The sequence below is a fragment of the Dasypus novemcinctus genome, chromosome 31 (assembly GCF_030445035.2).
Source record: "Dasypus novemcinctus isolate mDasNov1 chromosome 31, mDasNov1.1.hap2, whole genome shotgun sequence".
Classification (NCBI taxonomy): Eukaryota; Metazoa; Chordata; class Mammalia; order Cingulata; family Dasypodidae; genus Dasypus; species Dasypus novemcinctus.
The window spans coordinates 6,132,820-6,155,798 of record NC_080703.1 but is presented as its reverse complement, the minus strand read 5'-3'; the positions used below and the strand labels follow the sequence as shown (position 1 = coordinate 6,155,798).

At 36.8% G+C, this 22,979-nt stretch overlaps 1 protein-coding gene across 1 annotated transcript; it reads left to right on the top strand.

Moving 5' to 3' along the window:
• The first annotated feature begins 5,082 nt into the window (after positions 1-5,082).
• Positions 5,083-6,054, top strand: LOC139437948 (olfactory receptor 7A17-like). Its single transcript, XM_071212822.1, has one exon. The coding sequence runs from the start codon at positions 5,083-5,085 to the stop codon at positions 6,052-6,054; it is 972 nt and encodes a 323-aa protein (XP_071068923.1).
• Positions 6,055-22,979: the final 16,925 nt, after the last annotated feature.

The window sequence follows — 22,979 nt, the reverse complement described above, 5'->3', positions numbered from 1 at the left end:
CACGATGCCCTCACAACACTGCTCTGAGACCACCTTACTTTGTTGTGGAATATTTGCTACAGATTGAGTTAATAAGAGGTGTATGCATTGGTGATGTGTCATTTTTTACTTTTCCGCTTAGGCTCACTGTATTGTATTAACTAACCCCCAAATCACTGACCTGCTCTTAAAAAAAAAACAACAAGAAAAGAGGAAGGAAGGAAAGAAGGAAGGTAGGAAGGAAGGATGGAAAAGGAAAAAAGCTTTATATTGTGTTAATACTTTTTGTTGATCAAATCACAGGGAAACATGTACTGTAACTGAATAAAACATGTATCAAATTGTTGGTGTAAGTATTACTAATGGGTAGAATTACACAGCAAATATCAGATCATTCCTTGTATAGGACAATATGCCACTGAAAATAAATTTGAGATGAAAAGAAAAACATAATTTCCAAGCAATAACAGTACTTTATTATTTTAGGAAATGTGGTAGTATCTTCTACCACATGAACACACAGTTTGACAATTAGAAGGTGCAAAAGCTTTTTGAATACTTTTAAGAATTTGGTGTGGAAAGTTGACAAATGAGATGGTTCTTTCACAAAATAGTAACTAGGCCCATCATACCTTTTATTTATTTGGGGTGGTCTTTTTATTATATCTGACAGTTGAAGGTATCTCTGTCATAGCTGTAAACAAACTTATCATAAATATGTTAAAACATACTCTGCATACTATGATTTGCATATCTTTTTGACCTGAAAATCTGAAGGCTAATTCAAACTGGCAGGTTTTAGACATTTCAAGAAAATCAAAACCTATTTTAATACCAAATCTTTAGATTTCCTGAAGAATTTAGTGAGAAATGATAGAACATACATTAAAATTGACAAAATTTTGGAAGTTCAATTCAATAAAATATAATATAACCTTCAAAAACCTTTCAGATATTCTGTTTGAGGTTTTGTAATGTTTAAGTGATTTATGTTAAGCATAGTGCAATATCATGAATTCATTTTTACCAGTAAACTATGAAATGCAAATTTTTGAGTTGCATTTATGTTACTATAATAAAAAATTAAAATATACAAATAATTTTCTTTTTAGTCTTTACTAAAATAAATTACACTTGATCTATTAACTAAATAATTTGAGCATTTTTAAAGTATATGGAGGAAATTAACTGAGACATTCACTATAAGATACATGGTATCTAAAAATCTCTCAATATAGTTCTCATAATCAGCAATCATTTTATAGATGAGGGGCTACATTAAAGGTCTCAACATGTTACAAACATAATATTCCTAATAGATTTGGAATAACATGATCAATTAAAGGGTTTTAGCAGTTATGATTTTATGTCAGATGAACACAGATGTCTACTTTCTTGAAGAGAACGGCAATTTTCTGATAGTAACTCCTAGAGTACACTGTACCCTGAAACCATGCCAGTGATTTGTAAAATCAAGAGACCTAGGGCACATGGGCCCCTCAGTGTTAACTTTTGGAGTAAATTTTAAGTCAATGTTGGAGGTAAGTTACTACCAGGTTAGAGGTGTGGAAGAGAGGAAAGTTCTTGGAAGAGGAATAGTAAACTCTTGACTTCCCTGACTCATAACCCGGTGTTTGGAGAAGAGAAAATCAAGAAAAACAGTCTCCCTCCCCAGATCAATGTCAAAGAAGGAAATGATCAACAAAAAGGCAGATGCTCCCTAATGAGCAAATATCTCCTCTGCTGCACTCAGTTATTTTATGTACACTCAGGCTGGATGGCTTATGGGTGTTTCTTTGGGGTCCCAAGTCTGGTTTAAGGACTGATGCCCGACTCTCTTCTGCTGTCTTTTGTGGGGGTACAGCCTCAGTCTCCTTCACCAACCAAGGACTTTGGACTTCTACAGAAATACCATCTTACCAATTCCATCCAAGTGAGTCAGAGGGCTCAGCAGAACATGCAGGGAAGATTCCGGTTGGATGGAATTTGGGAGTTTTGACTTGAGCTCATCTGGGATCTACTCCAGCCTGACCCAGAGCTGAATGATCATTGTACTAGTTCTCAGGCCTGCTAAGATAATGGATCTTTTTTTATGTTAAAAATGATTGTCCATTTGAGTCAGTAATACAGGATACATTACAGATGACTAAGAAAGGAGAAAGGAAACCCATTTAGAAGGGGGAAAAGCAGGGATAAAGCAGTTCCAGGAAAAGGGAAATACCTGTTCAAGGAGTTTTGTAGTTAGGTGGGAATAGGGGAATGGGCTAGTAGCAGTGGCAGAATGTTCAGTGAATTGAGGCATTACTTTTTTTTGTTTTACATTTAGGATGAGGTATATTTAAGCAAATGGCTCTTTGATAGGAAATATCTAATATAGTGGAGGTAGATATTTCCTTTCAGTAGCATTTCATGAGGCATATACTCACACATTGGATAGTCACATAAAAAAAGTTGTTTTTATATAATGGGTGGAATTTATATACTACAACATTTACTCAGTGACCTTTTTTTTTTTAGAAAGATCAGGTCTTTACTGCAAAATTATTCAAAAATATCACAGCAGCACGCCCTTTAAGGTATTACAAAGCACTCTTCAAGACCAGAGGCTCACAGTTTATTTCATAAAAGCACAATTTATTAATAGTGTGGGCTCCTGCACACTCAGGGACCTGGGGCAATTATGGCTCTGTACAAGTCGAGTTTGTGGTTTGGCCTGAATGTTGCTGTTGGGGGCTGGAGAAAAGGACTTATTTTATTGTTTAGGAGACTCTGGTTTTCTGGTCACAGGCTTCCAGCTTGGGGATAGAGAAGCTGTGTGTCAGCCTCCTCCCCCTGCACCTCAGCAATTACGCCTATTGGGCAAGTTACATATGTTGTCCGTTGGTCATTTACATTCCCCATTGCAGCTTATTTTTGCAACTCTCTACCTTTATATATGAGGGTGTATGTCCTTCTTCTTTATAAGTAAACTTTCCATCAAAAAACTGCAAGTTTTTCCCTTCAACTTTGCTCTTTGCCATTTAGTTCTTCTATGTCTTTATAAACACTTTTGGAGGAATGTGTTAATGTCTATCATCATTATATATGATGTTCACCTCATTATTTTTCAAACTTAGAAAGTTCTGCTTCCATTAGATTAATAGATCAATTTTTAATTGCATTACCAACTGTTTTTCCTCATAGTGCCTTTTGGGGTTAGATCTACTTCTGAAATTGCATCACTTTCTGCCATCATTTGGAAAGCATTTTACTTTGCAGTGGACCACAGGTGGCTTTTATTCTTTACATAATCTGGAACAATTTTCAGTCTGCTCTTGCTGGAAAAGCAACAATGGAACTGAAATAAGACTGTTGAATAGGCTCTGAGAGATGCAGAAAGAATGACAATTGAGAGTCTAAAATTCAAAATAAGACATATCTGATTCCAAAAATTTTGCCCTTAATAAAATTTAAAAAGACATCAAATGCACCATATAAAAATTTCCAACATTGTTGTACTAGTTACATATTTTCAGTTGTGAAACATTTGTTTATTCCCATAGGTCATTTTATGCTTGAAGCGACCATTCTATTAAGTGTCTTGTCATTGTAAAAAGATATCACTGCCTTTGTCTTTTTTGTTAATTTCTTTTTGTTCTTTTTTTAGTTTTTCTTGGCTTCAAGGGTGATAAAACTGGAATTGGATTACCATCAGAAGCAAGAAAGGATTTCTTCATCACAATTTCTAATGTGATGCTTGAGTTTTTATCTTTCAAGTCTATTTAATTCCTTCCTGTCTTATTACTGAGCAGATATTTTATGTTCCTTTATTTTATTTATTTATTTATTTATTTATTTTATTGACTTTGTAATAATATTCCTTTAAAAATATATATGTGAGGTCCCATTCAACCCCACCCCCCCACCCCACCTCTCCCCCTCCAGCATATGTTCCTTTAAATAAAAGGAATAAAGTGATCATAACAAAAGGGAGCTCTGTGTTTACATGAGCATGGGAGGCTTGTCAGCTAGAATTTCAGAGCATCATTTCTAAATACTTGGAGAATGGAAAAACTGATGTTGTCAGATTGCATTTTATTTACTCCTGGATTATCTGTGTGGCTGAGTATGAGAAGAGCATGATGTTAACTCCCTCCCAATGATGCTAAGGTGTGCATTATGTGTGTGTGTGTGTGAAGTGTGTATGGGATGTGATGTGTGAGGTGAGCAGTCCTCAGAGCAGTGGTATCTAAGCTCATATATTACAATAGGTGTCTTCTATAGTACAGAGCCTGGAGGCTATTCTAAAAAGGCCAATAGGACCTGTTCCATTCCATTTGGTGGGATAGCTTTGCATCCAAATTAATGAATAGTGAGAGGTTCAGAATATGGATGAAGACCTCCCTGAATTTGAAGATTCAGCAGCAACAAGGCTGCCTTGTTCTTAAACTTCCTCTGAAATCATCTCTATTCACTATCCTCTTAATCATTTCCCTGCCACACTGACCTCCTTGTTCACTCTGAACACTGGAAAAAAGTCATTTTTAGGGTCTTTTTCCTAGAAGTTATCCCACTGGGCACAAATTTCCCCTTACATCCTCATGGCTACTGCCTTCTTTTCCTTTAGGTGCCTCTTTGAATTTCACATCATATATGGGACTTTTCTGAACACCAAGTGAAAAACAGCTCCATCATTTCACTTTTTTTACCTGCTTTCTTTTCCTTAAAGCATGTGAAATCATCCCCTTTGTAATATGATTGGGTTTTAATTGCATGTATTCTATGTGTGCTGATGGTTGGGACTTTTGAGTTACAGCATTGTAAACTCATTGCCACAACTCTACTTGCCTCTTAGTCACAACTCAATACATATTCCACAAATGAATGAATATCTCATGAAATCCATAGTGTTCATGAATTCTTGGTAAAGGGCTGAGTTTGGGGGATGGAATTCCTAGTCAGAGGTGGCACTACAAATACCCTAAAGGGATAAGATCTATATAAATAATATAATATTAAATTTATCACTGAAATAGGCAATGTAACATTTCTGTTTGGATAGTGCTACTTGCTTTGTGAAACTATCCATGTTCCTTTTTGTTTCTTCTTAGTCTCATCAGGCACATGGGACCTGGAAATGAAACGCAAATTTCAGAATTTCTTCTCCTGGGATTTACAGAAGTTCCAGAAGTGCAACCCCTCCTCTTTGGGTTGTTCCTGTCCATGTACCTGGTCACCATTTTTGGGAAACTGCTCATCATCCTGGCCATCATCATTGACTGTCACCTCCACACACCCATGTACTTCTTCCTCTCAATCTTGTCCCTTTGTGATATTGGTTTATCCTCCACTACTGTCCCAAAGATGCTGGTGAACATCCAGGCACAGAGTAGAGTCATAACCTATGCAGGCTGCCTCACCCAGATGTATTTTTTCTTACTCTTTGGAGGGTTGGATGACTGCCTCCTGGCCGTGATGGCCTATGACCGCTTTGTGGCCATCTGCCACCCGCTTCACTATACAGTCTCTATGAAACCCCAGATCTGTGTCCTGATGGCTCTGGGGTCCTGGTCCGTGAGTGTTATGGAATCCTGTTTACAGAGTTTATTGGTGTCACAACTGTCCTTTTGTTCAAGTGTAGAAATCCCAAACTTTTTCTGTGAACTTCGTCAGATGGTCCAACTTGCCTGTTCTGACACTTTTCTCAATTACTTAGTAATGTATTTAATAGCTGGAGTGCTGGCCGGGGGTCCCCTTGCTGGAATCCTTTTCTCCTACTATAGGATTGTTTCCTCTGTATTTGCAATCTTGTCAGCTCAGGGGAAATATAAAGCATTTTCAACCTGTGCATCTCACCTCTCAGTAGTCTCCTTATTTTATTTCACGACCATAGGGGTGTACCTCAGTCCTGCTGCTTCACACAACACACATTCAGGTGCACCAGCCGTGGCCATGTACACTATGGTCACACCCATGCTGAACCCCTTCATCTATAGTCTGAGGAATAAAGATATAAAGAAGGCTCTGAAAAAATGCTTTGGGAGGAAAGACTGCAAAGTGTCATTTGTCTTGCAGCAGCTGAAAGGCCAGTTTTAGCAGCTCCTAAACCTTCAGAGCTACATATTTCCTTTCTTTGTTCAGTAGGTGCATATAGACCTGCCTAGAGTCAAGATGACCTCAAAAATGAAGAAGTAAAATTTTAAAGCACACATTGTGTTATAGAGCAAGATTTTATTTTTGATAAGGAAAGAGTTCTCCTTGAAGTATGCATGATTCATGTACATGTTTAAGGAGTTTTTCAGTGTTGTTCAGGAATGGATTGCATTTTCTGAATAATTTCATTGGATCACCTCTTGTTCCTGTTTGAATTCTACCAATGCTGCCTATGAATATCACTTCTTGATTTCCTCTGAATAGAATATCTGCTTTTGTTCAAAACTGTCATAAAATTTAAAGAGGTGACAAATTACAACCTAGGTATTTCCTCTATCAGTCAGTAATTTATCTCTTGTATGTTCAAATCTCTAATCTATATTCTTTTCTTAAAAAAATCAAATTTATTGATACAGCTTAATAAAGCATACAATCCACCCAGAGTGTTCAATTAATGGTATTTGGTTAATCACATAGACCTGTATTCATTAATTTCTAATAAATATTCTTGATCAGATATGACTAAACACAGGAGGTTGACATTTTGGCTATCATACCTCTGTTAATGGAGTGTTCTGATTTGCAGCCATAAATTGCTGCTGCACAAACCTCCATGCCATTGCAAGTACTTATGGCTACCTAGATGGTGACATTCATTGTATGATATTTTAAAAAACAATTTTATTAAATAATAATCACACACTGTACAATACATACAAAGTGTACATTCAGTTGCCTTTGGTATAATTAAAGGCTTCTTCATCACTGAAATCAACTTTATTTACTTTTACAATTTATTTTATTTATTTATTTTTATTTATTTATTTATTTTTAATTTTCTTAAATTTTTTATTTTTTTATTCATTTTTTAAAAATATTACATTTAAAAAATATGAGGTCCCCATTCACTCTCACCACCCCCACCCCACCATTCCCTCCACAGCCACACTCCCCCCCATCATCACGACACATCCATTGCATTTGGTGAGTACATCTCTGGGCATTGCTGCACATCATGGTCAATGGTCCACATCATAGCCCATACTCTCCCATGTTCCATCCAGTGGACTGTGGGAGGATCTACAATGTCCGGTAATTGTCCCTGCAACACCACCCAGGACAACTTCAAGTCCCAAAAATGCCTCCACATTTCATCTCTTCCTCCCATTCCCTGCACCCAGCAACCACCATGGCCACTTTTTCCACACGAATGCCACATTTTCTCAATTACTAACCACAATAGTTCATGAATAGAATATCAGTAAGTCCACTCTGATCCTTACTGTATTCCTCTTTCCTGTGGACCTTGGCTTGTTTGTGTCCATTCCACATCTATGTCAAGAGGGGGCTTAGAGTCCATATGGATACTGGATGTAATCCTCCTACTTTCAGTTGTAGGCACTCTTGGCTCTGTGGTGTGGTGGTTGACATTCTTCAACTCCATGTTAGCTGAGTGGGATAAGTCCAATAAACCAGAGTGTAGGAGCTTGAAGTCTGTTGAGGCTCAGGGCCTGGCTATCATATTGTCAGTCCAGGGATTCAGATCCCCTAGATCGATCTTAAACCCCAGCATCAACTACAATTCCAGTAAAGTAACAGGGAAGGCTTGTGAAAAGAGATCACATCTGAGTCCAGCTCCATCACGCAGAGAAACCAACTCCAAAGAAGGGCCAAGTGACATGGCAGTGAACTCCATCTGCCATGACCATAAAACCTGTGGGTCTCTTTAGCCCTCAAAAGAACCAATACCTGGGGTTGTATCTACTTTATCTGTCACTGAGACTTTGCTCAGGTGTGCATAAGGGCAATCCTTCTGACAAACTCCAGACTCTTTTTTAGAGACTCATAGCCATATAAACTCGTTTGTCCTTTCCATTTCCCCCTTAATTTAGGTCAAACAGCATTTTTAACTCCTGTTATTATATGTAGACAGGGATATTCTGCTGGTCCACGTTGAACCTTTAATTAAAGGTCATTTTCTAGTTACATGATCAGCTGGTACTTGGTAGTGATCCCTCTGTGCCAGGCAGGCTCATCCCCGGGTGTCATGTCCCATGCTGGGGGAAAGGCAGTGCATTTATATGCTGAGTTTGGCTTTGAGACAGGCCACATTTGAGTAACACGGAGGCTGTCAGGAGGGAACCCTTAGGCACAGTGCTGCTCTAGGCCATGTTCTTATTTGAGGTGTGCAGGCTCACAAGCATAGTCATTAGTATCAGGGACTCACTGTTGGACCCTCATTCCTTCCTGGTCTTTGTTGTTGCACCCAGGGGACTGCTGCTGCTCCCCTAGGGACCAAGGAAGAACCCCCCCACCGGCCAGGAACCCAGCACTCCCCCAGTTGTTGTTTTTAATTGTTTCCACTATGAGTATATCCAAACATTTCCATGCACCCCAGACACATGCCCTGTATAACTCCCTGTCAACCCTATGTTCCCTGTCAATAACATCCCATACCAGTATTCCTCTGCTGCCATTGTTGAACCACTCTGTGATCCAAAACTTCCTGAAAAGTGAAACCCAATATAATGCCAGGTTCCCCTAATAGTAAAATGGAATATAGCGATGAGTTTAAAGGTTAGATACAGGATACATATTGATTTGGAAAATTCTACAGCCTATCTTTTTCTTTTTCTTTTTCCTAATTATTGTGCTTCTCTTCACAAGAGCCCTAGATTACAGTAATTCATATATACAATATACAGTACTCCCACATATCCAATATAAAATCTTTTCCCTTCCACAGCAATAATCTTTTAACATATTCATACCATATTTACTGAAACTGATATACAGATATTGAGACAATAGCTTTCAAACAAGGTAACATTTTTGTTTACATTGTGGTTTATACTTTAGGCTATACAATTTTTAAAATGTTTAATATCCTATGTTTTACATTATGATTTACATTATTAGTCTGTCAGCCCCTATATGTTTTTTGGTATCATATTACATGTTTTATATCCATCCTCGTGTACGCTTGTGAAACACTTCTATTGCCCTCACTGTTACGTTGGTTCCATCTATTCAATATCTATTGCCCCCCCTCCTTGGGGCCCACAATGACAGTCAATCTTCATTTCTTGAGGGCCATGTTCAGAGATACTTGCACCAGTGTTGAGGGCTTGACATGCTCAACTGCCCTAATGCCCTGGGAGCCACCATTTCTCTTGAGAGATACAGTTCCCTCTATTTGATGGCATTAGTCCTCCCCAGGATGTGGGTATACCTTCACTCTCATTATATGGGTCTCTACCTGATGGTATAACCCACTCTGGCAAAATGAGCATTCACATATTCCCTAGAAGTCTGCTTTACATCAGATTATCCCCTTTAAGTATCTTAAACAGGTAACTTTCCTTATTATATTGTAAAAGGTTTCCTCAGCATTATACTCTCAACCAACACCTGATATTCTCCTATGTTCATATTCCCCCAATTTCTTGGGCAATATTACCCATTTGTCCATCCCTAGCCTCCCTCAAGGCCACAAAGGCCCACTCAAAGGTAACACTATGCCCCCATTTTATCCCTTCCTTGTACACATACTTACTGCCAGCTTATCATAGATTTCCCCTATGTAGATGTCAGCTTATATCCTTCCTCTACCCCCCAATTTCCTGTAAGCCTATCTTCCAGTCTCTAGCTCTCTGAGGCAGCTTGGTTTACTTATTTCATATCATTGAGGTCATGTAGTATTTGTCCTTCAATGCCTGGGTTGCTTCAATCAACATAAGGTTCTCAAGATTTATCCATGTTATCATGTATGTTTCTAGTGTATTTGTTCTGAAAGCCGAGTAGTATTCCATTGTATGTATATATCACATTTTATTGATCCACTCATCTGTTCAAGGGCATTTCGGTTGATTCCAACTTTTGGCGATACTGAACAATGCTGCTATGAACATTGGTGTGCATATATTGGTTTGTGTCCTTTTTTTCAGCTCTGCTGGGTATATACCCAGCAGTGGAATTGCTGGGTCATATGGCAAATCTATGGTTAGTTTTTTGAGAAACCGCCATACTGTCCTCCAGAATGGTTGGATCCTTCTGCATTCACACCAGCAGTGGATGACTGTTCCCATTTCTTCACATTCTCTCCAGCATTTGGATTCTTCTGTTTTTTTCAAAGCTGCCAATCTTATGGGAGTAAGATGGTATCTCATTGTAGTTTTGATTTGCATTTCCCTGATAGCTAAAGATTTGGAGCATTTTTCATGTGCTTTTTAGCCATTTGTATTTCTTCTTTGGAGAAGTGTCTGTTTAGATCTTTTTCCCATTTTTTAAATGGGTTGTTTATCTTTTAATTTCAAGATATAGGAGTTCTTTATATTTGCAAGTTATAAGTCTCTTATCGGATATACGCTTGCCAAATATTTTCTTCCATTGTGTAGGCACCCTTTTTACTTTCTTGACAAACTCCTTTGAGGAGCAGAAGGCTTTAATTTTGAGGAAGTCCCATTTATCTATTTGTTCTTTTGCTGCTCGTTCTTTTGGTGTGATGTTCATGAAGACGTTTCCAATTACAAGGTCTTGTAGATGTTTCCTTACACTGCTTCCCAAAGTCTTTATGGTCTTGGTTCTTATATTTAGGTCTTTGATCCATCTAGAGTTGATCTTTGTATAAGGTGTGAGATGGTAATCCTCTTTCATTCTTCTACATATGGATATCTAGTTCTCCAGGCACCATTTGTTAAATAAGCCATTCTCTCCCAGTTGAGAGGATTTGGTGGCTTTAGCGAATATTATACGGCTATATATATGAGGTTCTACATCAGAACATTCGATTCAATTCCATTGGTCTGTGTGTCTCTCCTTATGCCAATACCATGCTGTTTTCACTACTGTAGATTTGTGGTATGTGTTGAAGTCATGTAGTGTGATTCCTCCAATTTCATTTTTCTTTCTCAAAATGTCTTTGGCTATTCGGGGCTTCTTTCCTTTCCAAATAAATTTCATAGTTAGTTTTTCCAGTTCCTTAAGGAAGGCAGTATTGATTTTTATTGGGATTGCATTGAATGTGTAGATCAGTTTTGGTAGGATAGACATCTTAATAATATTTAGCCTTCCTATCCATGAACAGGGAATATTCTTCCATTTATTTAGGTCTTCTTTGATTTCCTTGAACAGTCTTGTGTAGTTTATAGTGTATAAGTTTTTTACATCTTTAGTTAAATTTATTCCTAAATATTTGATTTTTTAATTTACTATTGTAAATGGTATTTGTTTCTTGATTTCCTCCTGAGCTTGCTCATTATTGGTGTACAGAAATGCTACTCATTTTTGCGCATTGATCTTATAACCTGTGACTTTACTGAACTCATTTATGAGTTCTAGAAGCTTTGTTGTAGACCTCTCAGGGTTTTCTATGTATAGGATCATGTCATCTGCAAATAATGAAATTTTGACTTCTTCCTTTCCAATTTGAATGCCTTTTATATCTGGTTCTTGCCTCAGTGCTCGAGCAAGTACTTCTAAGACACTGTTAAATAGAAGAGGAGACAGTGGGCATCCTTGTCTTGTTCCTGACTTTAGAGGGAAGGATTTTAGGATTTCTCCATTGTAAACAATGTTGGCTGTAGGTTTTTATATATACTCTTTATCATGTTAAAAAAATTTCCTTGTATTCCGATCTTTTGGAGTGTCTTTATAAAGAAATGGTGCTGTATTTTGTCTAAAGCTTTTTCTGCATCTATAGATATAATCATGTGATTTTTGTCCTTCAATCAGTTTATATGGTGTATTACATTGATTGATTTTCTTATGTTGAACCATCCTTGCATACCTGGAATGAATCCCACTTGGTCGTCGTGTATAATTTGTTCAATGTGTTGTTGAATACGATTAGCAAGTATTTTGTTAAGCATTTTTGTGTCTAGGTTCAATAGAGATATTGCCCTGTAATTTTCTTTTTTGTGGTGTCTTTGTTTGGCTTTGGTACTAGGCTAATGTTGGCATCATAGAATGAGTTAGGCAATGTTCCTTCTTTTCGAATTTTTGGAAGAGTTTCAGCATGATTGGTGTTAGTCCTTTCCGGAATGTTTTGTAGAATTCACCTGTGAAGCCATCTGGCCCTGGGCTCTTCTTAGTTGGGAGGATTTTAATGACTGATTCTATCTCTTTACTTGTGATTGGTTTGTTGAGATCATCAATTTCTTCTTTCGTCAATGTTGGCTGCTTATGTGTTTCTAGGAAATTGTCCATTTCCTCTGAATTGTCATTTTTGTTGGAATATAGTTTTTCAAAGTATGCTGTTATGATAGTCTTTATTTCTGTGGGGTCAGTGGTGATATCTCCTTTCTCATTTCTTATTTTGTGTATTTGCATCTTCTCTCTTTTTTTCTTTGTTAGTCTCACCAAAGGTTTGTCAATTTTATTGATCTTCTCAAAAAAGCAGCTCTTAGTCTTGTTTATCTTTTCAAGTGCATTATTTTCTATTTCCTTTAGTTCTGCTCTTATCTTTGTTATTTCTTTCTTTCTTCTTCCTGTGATATTACTTTGTTGTTTTTTTTAATAATTCCTCCAAATATGCAGTTAGTTCTTCAATTTTTGCTCTTTCTTCTTTTTTGATGTATGAATTTATGGCTATAAACTTCCCTCTCAGTACTGCTTTTGCTGCGTCCCATAAATTTTGGTATGTTGTGTTATCATTATCATTTGTTTCAAGGTAGTTATTGATTTCTTTTGAGATTTCCTCTTTGACCCGCTGTTTTTCTAAGAGTGTGCTGTTTAATTTTCATATCTTGGTGTGAAATCGGGGCCTCTGGCCCTAGCAGATTTCCAGCTTCACTCCACTGTGGTCAGAGATATTATTTTGTATGATTTCCATTTTTCTGAATTCATTAAGCCTTTCTTTGTGGCCTAGCATATGGTCTATCTTCGAGAATGGTCTATGTGCACTTGAAAAAAATGTATATCCTGCTGTATTTGGGTGTAATGATCCTTATATGTCTATTAGATGCAACTTCTCTAATACACTGTTCAAATATTTTGTTTCTTTAGTGATTCTCTTTTGAGATATTCTGTCCAGAATTGATAGTGGTTTATTAAAATCTCCCACTCTAATTGTAGATGCGTGTATTCTTTCACTTAGTTTTTCCAGTGTTTGTCTCACGTATTTAGAGGCACCCTTGTTAGGAGCATAAATATTTATGATTGTTCGTTCTTCTTGAGACATTGTCCCTTTCACTAATATGCAGTCTCCTTCTTTGTCTCTCACAATTGTTTCACATTTAAAGTCTATTTTGACTGATATTAATATGCTACTCCTGACTTTTTTTGGTTATTGTTTGCTGGTAAGATTGTTTTTCAACAATTCACTTTCAGCCTTCATGAATCTCTGGATCTAAGATGTGTCTCTTGTAGACAGCATGTAGGTGGGTCATATTTCCTTATCCAATGTCTCAGTCTGAATCTTTTTTATAGGTGAGTTTAATCCTTTGACATTCAGTGTTATTCCTTTCATGGAATTATTTATGTTCGCCATATTTTGATTGGACTTGTGTTTGTCATATTTTGTTTGTTTTTTCTTTCTTCTCTTTTTTCTTATTTTATTGCTCTTGAACTCTCCCCCAACTCTGCCTGTCCTGTTTTTTCCTTTCTTCTTACAGAACTCCCTTTAATATTTCTTAAAGGGGAGGTTTCCTGTTGACATACTCTTTCAATTTCTGTTTATCTGTGAATATTTTGAACTCTTCATCATTTTTGAATGCTAGTTTAGCTGGGTAGAGTATTCATGGTTGGAATTTTTTTTCTTTTAGTACCTTAACCATATCATACCACTGCCTTCTTGCCTCCATGGTTTCAGATGAGAAATCAGCACTTAATCTTATGGAGCCTCCCTTGTATGTGATGGTTTTCTTTTCTCTTACTGCTTTTAGAATTTTCTCTTTGTCTTGAACATCAGATAATTTGACAAGTATATGTCTTGGGGTGGGCCTGTTGGGGTTTATGATGTTTATGGTACGTTGTGCTTCTTGGCTATGTATATCTGTCTCTCGCAGGAGATTTAGGAATTTTTCAGCCATTATTTCCTGCAACACCCCTTCTGACCCCTTTCCCTTCTCTTCTCCTTCTTGGATGCCTATAATATGTATGTTTGTGCGTTTTGCATTGTCATTCCTGTCCCTAAGTCTTAGCTGGATTTTTTCTGTCTTTTTATCAATCAATTCTATTATCTGTTTGATTTCCGATGTACTGTCTTCCACAACATTAATTCTCTCCTCTGCCTCTTCTAATCTGCTGCTATTTGCTGCAAGTTTATTTTTGATTTCTTGAACTGTGGTGTTCATTCCCATCATATCTGTTATCTTTTTGCATATGTCTGCAATTTCCTCTCCAAATGTTTTCTTCATATTGTTAAACTCTTCCCTTACTTCATTAATTTTGTCATTGATATATGTCCTGAGATCTTTAATTAGTTGTCTGAAATTCTGCTCCCTGTCTCATTTTTTAGTTTATTCATTGGATTCAGCCATGTTTTCCTGATTACTGGTTTGGTTTATAGATTTTTGTTGCTGTTTGTTCATCATTTTATCTTGACAGATTTAACAAGTCCTTAGTTTCTTTGTCTAGTCTTGGGGATTAATTAGCTCTTGTTATTGTGTAAGTGTTATATCTTCTCTTTGTCACTTTGTTCTTCTTATTCTAATTTCTTGTTGCTGGCTGAGTTCACTTTGAAGGAAAATATTAGGGACAGGAAAGGCAATTGTGCAAAAAAGGAAAATGTGTAAAGTAGTATTGGTAATAAATGTTACCAGAGCAGCAATATGAGATCTGGGAGGATTGGTATTAGACTCATGTAAGTTGTGTAGAGTTATAGCAGTAAGTAGAGTACCTATAATGAGGTGGACAACTGAATATGAGAGGAATATAGTATGAATTAAAAAGCCAGTGTTTTCATGTGGGAGGGAAAGAGAAAAGAAAGACAATAGTATCAACAGTGGATAAAAGGCAGAAAAGAAAACAAAGGTATTAGAAATTAAATGTTAGACAATTTGGGGACCAAAGAAAGGGAGGTGGAATATAGGAGAGACAGTAGATGATGGAGGATATCAAGGTGTGGGTGAAAAGGGATAGTGTAGGTGGCCAAAATCAATTCACACAGAAATGAGGCAGTGGAGGATGAGGAAACCCAGCAAATATGAGGTAGTTCCTGCAGCACTTAATGTATTATTAAAATAACATAAAATAAGAAGAAAAAGAGGAAAAAGAAAAAAAAAGATAAGAAAAGACTAGGAGATAATGCAATATTAGCAACCAGGACACTTTTACGTGAACCTTCTCTGTCACCGTCCCACCAGATCGATGTCCACACACCTCCTGCCCTGTAATATCCCGAAACAGCCTGGTCCTGAAGAATTTCCAATGCTGCCCAGCCACTTCTTTGCAGGAGAGACAATAAGGTACACTCACTCAGACTCCATCTTGCCCCACCTCTGACAATCTGTCTTTTATATGGTTCTTAATAATTGTAATGTCTAAGAACTTTTGTCCACTTTCAAAACTTCTTCTCACTTCTAAACTCTTTTACCTCTGACCAATTATGGCCTTATTTACTCCTTGGTCCATTAGACCACTGACTCCTAAGTTTTACTGTGCAAACAAATCATACCTCAATCCTGTAAAATATAGATTTCAAATCAGAAGGTGTGGGATGGGGTCCTAAAGTCTGAATTTCGGAAGAGGTCCTAGGTGAGGCTGATCCTGCTGGTTCTTGGACTCTACTTGTGATGCATCAGAAGGTTGTGGGCTGTATTTCCACCACATTAATAAGTTAATGAAGGAGAACTTTTCCTGGTGGTATGTGCTACTTTGTGAACAAATCTCTTAGTCTTAGACTGATGTCCATCAGGCAAGAAGACCCCACCCCATTATTCATCACATACACAGATTTTGTTATTATAAAGATGATCCTCTTGGTGGAAATGGGCTCTTGTCACTGATCACATTCCTACTCAATCTATTTACACAGGTCTTTGCAAGTGAAAAAAATTTCCACCTCATAGTCCTCAGTTATGCCTATAAACATATCTCAGTTCAGTTTCTGACTCCAATATACCATGTTTTTGGATGTTTTCTTATTTTTGTAGATCTTCTCTGGATGATTTCTACTGATGAGGAGTGAATATTATGTAACTCATTGTATGAGAATTCCCAATACCATCCATTCTGCAAAGGGTACATGGCACACACAAATGGACTGTTTGGTGATGTTTTCATAGATAGGGAGTATATAGCCTTGAAAAGATTAAAGTTTGCAGTAGACCTTTACAATTTAACTAGAGAGTGCACAGGTTGTGCCAGGCAGCTATGTGCTTCAGGCTGTGTTTCATTTAAGTGGATACATCCTGATCTCCTAGCTCCCACACCCCTAAATATGAGAAAAGATATTCAAGCTCATTCCTCTTAAAGGAAATTCACATTAAACTGCACTAATATGACACATTTCACCTATTATTAAAATAATCCAAGGGAGTGCTCTGCAGTACATATTTTCTGTGCCTGGCTGACTTCTATTCAGTTTCAGCCTCTTCCCTCCATTTCTAAGGAGACCTACATTTTAGGCTCAATTACCAACATAATCCCTTTCTTAGCATAAATCACAAATTGTAATTATGTGTCTGGAACAATATTGTGGGTGCCCAAACACTCACATCTCACAAGACGACAGGGGTAATTTGAACTATTAAGCATCTGGAAAATTATCCAAGGCATAGGAGTTGGAACTGCTGAGGGAGCTTTGGAGAAAAAATATAGGAATGTCTACTTCACAACTCCAAACAATCCAAAATAATTTACAAGCCACTTAGGTATATTTTATTATTGTTCTTTTCCATGCCCATTACAAATAATTCTGATGGTATAAAACTTTCTTCAAATTTACAGTCTCTTGAGAAAGTATCTTCACCAAGTTACAAACAAAGAGGATTGATTTTAAGAATGGAAAGTTGAAGAGAGTTAAGAGTGAGAGTTGTTTTTCAAGAGTAGAGGTGATTTGACCTAAAGAAATGAAAAGAAAAATTCTCCCCATATTCCTTTTCAAAGTACTATTGTATCAAGTATCTCAAAATCACATAGGATCATGTTTTCTATCCTTCTTCCCCCTCAAAAAGTTGATGATCCAATGAGATGGAATAATAGTAACACAGTTAGTTGCCTTTGAAAGTCTTCCACATTTCTCCACAAAGCCTTATGTCATCTCTGTAGTCTAGACCTTAGAGAAGACATAGTCTCTTTTTTATATCAAATGAAAAGTGAAACCATTCACCAGAACTAGTGGGGAAGACAATTCTTAATATTATGTTGGTGGAGTTTTCTGTGCCTGTTTTTGACTATTGGAGATTAGACTAAGACTGTGATTCTCAATCTCTGGGTATATCAGCATATCCTGGAAGAGTTTCTACAGATTACTGCCCAAACTGGAATTTTTTTTAGGTCTGAGGTGGTGCATGATAATCTTGATTTCAACAATTCCTCTGACATTGCTCTCTCTTGGTTAATGTATGGCCATGATTCTTTACAAAGGACAACTTTAATGCCACTTGACTCCTCCCATTTCCCAGCTAAAAGTCTTGATAGTCATTAAATTTCCCCATTTCTTCATCAGCCATATAGAAAATAAGCCCTGCTTTCTTAAGCCCTCCTTAAAGATATCCAGCATAAGGAAAAACCATAAAGCAAGCCTACTCTAACTCCCTTTTATGGACAAATTCCATGCTTCCTCATGGGTCAAGCTAGCAAACCTAACTTCGTTTAATAAAGGTGTCTTCCAGGTGATCTGTACATACTACACTTTATTAATACACCCAGCTGCATTCTTGATTTGTGAAAACTGGTGTTCCATTACTTGGTGCAAACCCATTGCAAAAGTAGCTTTCTATTATAATGGTATAAGTCATAGGGGGTGTGCAGGCAGTGCACTTTTGGCATTCATCCAAATCTCCAGAATGGAGTAAATAGTTCATTATCAAACCAGCCAAGTAGGTAAATACATATTCCATCTGTCTATGTAAGCTTGTCTCCAAGGTTAATCTGTGGTCTAATAACATAATTATTTAGAAGCACTTATTGAAAATATAGATTCACAGTCTTCTCTCAAACTCAGTAAATCAGAATTTAAAAGGTCAGGACTCAGAATGTAATTTTTTTTCACAAAGACACACCATATGAGTTCATTCATCATATATTTTTGGGGGGTCTGTCAGTAAGGATGGCTAGGCTAAGAAGATAAGAAGTTTCCTAAGTTACCAAGGGCTAGAGAAAAAATCACAGGGTGTTTTCTCTTAGAAGTAAAAGTGGGATTAGTGTTACACGGATAACTCCCAAGATTTCTCTCACTGTCAGATGAGAAGAGAAAACCACACCATTAATACACTGGTAAACCTTGGTGACAGAATGTGGAAAAGTAGAGAAAATTCAGCATCTAGCTATATGATTCACACATATTCCTAGCCTTTGCTTTTGATAATAATGCATGAAGGATGTTCTCTTTGCTTAGAAACATTTCTAAGTGTGAATTAGCAGTAATGATTAAAATCATAAAATGCAGAATGATCTTAACATTCGCTGTCATTATTAGAAGATTTAAATAAAAGAGTGAAGTCAGATGTATGCATTCAAATTACAGTTCTATTTCCTGGTATCTTTGTGTACTCTATTAAGACCTTTTTTTAGAATCTCATGTCTCTTTCTATAGAACTAGTTCAGTTTTGGTGCCCCTAACTCCATTCTTATTTTCTTCAAGAAAATGCTTAATTTTGCTCACCAATACATTACTCTGTATTGTTCATAAAATACCATCTTCCATAACTTGACATAAATCCTATACTAAAAGAAAAGTGCTATTGCAAGTTGAATTTAGGGGACAAGGAGTGGAGATAATTCCACAGGTGACAGGAACTGTTGAAATCAGAAAAAGAACAAGAACTTAGTTCAGGATGTGGCATCGCTATGTTCACTTTCTGCCCTTTCAGAACTTGTGATATGAGTGTTCTTATGAGTCAGTTTCCTACAGAGCTGAACATGGCACTGTGTGTGTGTGTGTGTTTGTCACCACATAAATGTATGTTAAATGGATGAGCAATAAACCTGAGTGACACTGCCTGTTCATATTCATAGGAAAGAAAAGGAATTTGCTTCAGTAGGACTTAATAAACACCTTTTAGGAGACATGTAGGTGCAGTCCTCTTAAACATAAGGGTGAATAAATACTTCCTCCATGGCTTTCCCCAGGGGACATAGCTGATTAATAATTCTACTGTACATTCCATGTAATTTTGTAATCTTATAAAATGATTTTCTACCCTCTTGTTTTCTCTGAACAAATTTTAATCCAAATCATTCTTGAATTTAAACCCGTTGCAAATCTTCAAAATTTCCATTTTGGCCTGTTCTGTAAAATCCATTCAAAATGTTTACTATATTTACTTTCCAAAGAAAATCTATACATACTCATTTGATTGATATGCTTTGTGGACAAGAAAGAAGTGTATTCAACTAAAAAAATAGTCATATATTTTAAAAACACTGCATGATTTTAGCTTTTTAATTCACAGGAAGCTGCTTATGGCCACAGGAATTAAATAAAAAATGGAATTTTTATGTCATTTGTCAAATGGAATGAGTACCCAAAATAAATATTCCTTAAAAATATCGAAGTAATACACAAGTCAATGTAGTTTTATATTATTTTGGTAAGGAGGTGGAATGACATAAAGTAGTCAAGTGTTCTGCCTTCTCAACCCATTTAACAATTCAGAATGTACTTCTATGAAGTTATGATTAAAACAATGGCAACATTAATGAGCATTTCTCAGATAACATGCACCATAAAATATCATCATCAGATGATGACATTATTTTCTTGTGTTTCCTTATAATAGATATACAGTATAAATACCATTATTCCAATTGAAAATTGAAAATAAAACAACTGAAAGTGGTTCTGAAATAACCCAAATTTATTTTCTGGAAACTGTTGGAGAAGAGATTCAAAGACAAATTTTCTGATTCCAAATAAAATATCTTTGGCTGTTCTTCTGCACATAATAGGAGAAGCTCCATTTCTATTTCTTTTTTCCCCTTTTTCTATCCAAACATGTTAACAAATATCTTTGCCTTTCTTACCACGAAATGATTGTAAACCTGTGTTGAAAATACTCTGTCATAGAAGTGCAAGGTATACCAATTACTTCAGGTAAGTAAATGAAGTAATGGCACTGGCATGACTGTAAGATGTTGTTTCTATCCAATGGTCTTTCAAATATCTTTGGTGGAGAGATCATTTTAAAAGTGTGAAATTACAACTGGGGAACACAATTGAGGTGATGAAGAGGCTGTTGGCAGAAGTGAAAGTTCTCACACTCTAAAACCTTTAAAATGTGGTAGGAAACTCATAATACACTAGTCAATTATCTCGGCAATATTTAATTGGGATTACCACCAGTGCCACACTTTAATTATAAAATATTTTAAATTTAATGTCAAATTAGAGATGAATGGCTAGTATGTGTCAAGCTTTGATTTTCTGATTTTATCTTGTAATTATTACTTTGACCCTTTATCCCCCTCACCCTCTACCCCACAACAACCAACATGCACTCACCACTACTAACAACAACCAAAAACAAGTTGTCAGGAATATGCAGTTGGATATAGCTATGCCAAAATTTAGGAGACCGAAGAAGAGGAAGACTTTAACAGTAATATGAAGAGAGGTCTCCTAAGTGAGGCTCAACAAGTCATCTGAATGCTTGACTACATAAAATACTTTTTTTGTATCTGGCAGGAAAATAAACTATTTAAACATACCCCAGAAAATCAAGACCCAACTTGTTGCTACTGTTTTAAAAGATGTTTCCTGACAGAATTCAAGGACTTGTAGAGTCCCTTGTCTTCCCTCATGTATTTCAGAAAGCTCGGAGATTTGATCTAGTTATAAAAGTCAGTGTAAATTGTCCTTATTACAAATATCATATTATTTTACTAGGAAAGCAAGTAAACAAAGAAAAAAACTAAAATTAAATCAACTGTAAGTTGATAATTTAGATATTCTCTAAATGTTTGAGTGCATATTTTCCTAGATATTTACTTAAGAAGCTCTGAAAATTCTAATACACTAATAAAGCTAGATTTCTATTAACCTAATTTTAGAAGTTTAATCTTTGCACTTAGTTCCCTGAAGGATATTTACCAGACCTTCTCAGTGTGCTTACAGGAATAAGATAAAGTTTAAAAGCAAAAGGAGACAGAATGGTGTCAGGAGCACCTTACGAACCAGTAAATCTGAATTTTCTCAGAGACACAAAGCTTGATATCCTTAAGCATTTGGCACAACTATATCAAAAGAATGGTTTACTAGCCGCTGAAGTCAAGGACAGGTTGAAGGTGCTTGAAACAATGCAGGACTGCAAAATTGCACATGTCCTCACCTCAAGACCCCAGCATCATTTGCTTTTTTTTTTACTTGTTTTTCTTCTGACCTACCCCTCTCCTCTCCTCTCCTCTCGTCTCCTCTCCTCTCCTCTCCCTCTTCCCCTTCCTTCCCCTCTCCCTTCCCCTCCCCTCCCCTCTCCTCTCCTCTCCTCTTCTCCCCTTTTCCCTTTTCTCTTTTCTCTCCTTTTCTCTTTTTTCTCCTTTCCTCTTTTCCTTTTTTTTGCCTATAAAAATCCTAGCTCTCAATTTCATTCTCAACTCTTTAGGTAAGATTGACCCAATTATTTCCTGGCACACCTGTAATAAATCACATTCTCACTGAGAGACCTGTTTCTCCTTTGTGGTGCCAGATGGGGCAGTGCCTCTATTATTTTGCAACTGCACTTAGGGTAACAATTTTGGAGATCAGAGTCTAGAGTCATGTTTTTCTTGGAGGCAGTCCCTGTAGCATTCCTGTGCAATTTTTTGACAACCGCAGGGTTTCTCTGGAACCCTTAGTTCTATATCTAGCAGCTGCCCAGGGATTTCCCTTGAGGTCAGAAACTGGAGGATCTCATTGGGTTTTCTGCTGTTCATTGGCACTGGGTGCTTTGAGTGAAGGTGATTTTGATGCTGGATTTTCTCTGTGTTAGATAAGATTATGAAATACATTCTTCTCCCTGATTTGTGCTTACTTGACTTTCTCATTCTGCTCCTGCCAAGAAGAGTGTAGGATTGGTTTTGATGGCCTGCTCATACTGAAGGGACCATTGGATTGCCACTGTGGGTCTGCTCGTGATACGGGGACTGTTGAATTTTTAGTTGATCTGAACTGATTTATATGGACTTGGTGGGTTTCCATCCCATTATCCATGATCTCAGATTTGGGGTCCAACTGTTGATTTTGTCATTGCATTTTTGCTTTGATGTGAGAAACTGTTGACTTTGAGGAGCCCCTGATATTGATGTTCTGTTTATTATTCCTGTTGGTGCTTGTGTGTGCAGCTATATCTCTTCTGGGATGTGTTTTGGAAAATTGGTCTGTATTTGGAAAAGACCCTCTTAAGAAAAAGAAAATGTTTTTCTATTTCAACATTGTCTGGCCACAGTATAAATGATGGTGTAAAGTAACATTTAAATGAGCTTTTAAATTTCAATACTTTCTTGCAATTAAATTTGTTTTGTAAAAGAAATCACCAGTGGAATTGGTTTAACTGCTGGAGAAGCAGAAAGCCTTAGCAACATTGATGTTCTCAGTTTTGTTTCCATTTTAATTCTAATGGAATCTGTATAGCCACATTAATAACATTTGCATTGTTAAAGTTCAGTAACTTTTGAACTAGACAACTCTATGAAAGTAAAAGAGGGAGGAAAAAATAGAAACAATGTTAGCCGCTTTTCTAAGCCTGCAATTTTACCATGACTTAGCATTGACAATGTGGCTATAGAAA

Bases quoted from the DNA above. Each gene is read 5' to 3' on its own strand.
- LOC139437948 (XM_071212822.1), top strand. From the start codon at position 5,083: ATGGGACCTGGAAATGAAACGCAAATTTCAGAATTTCTTCTCCTGGGA.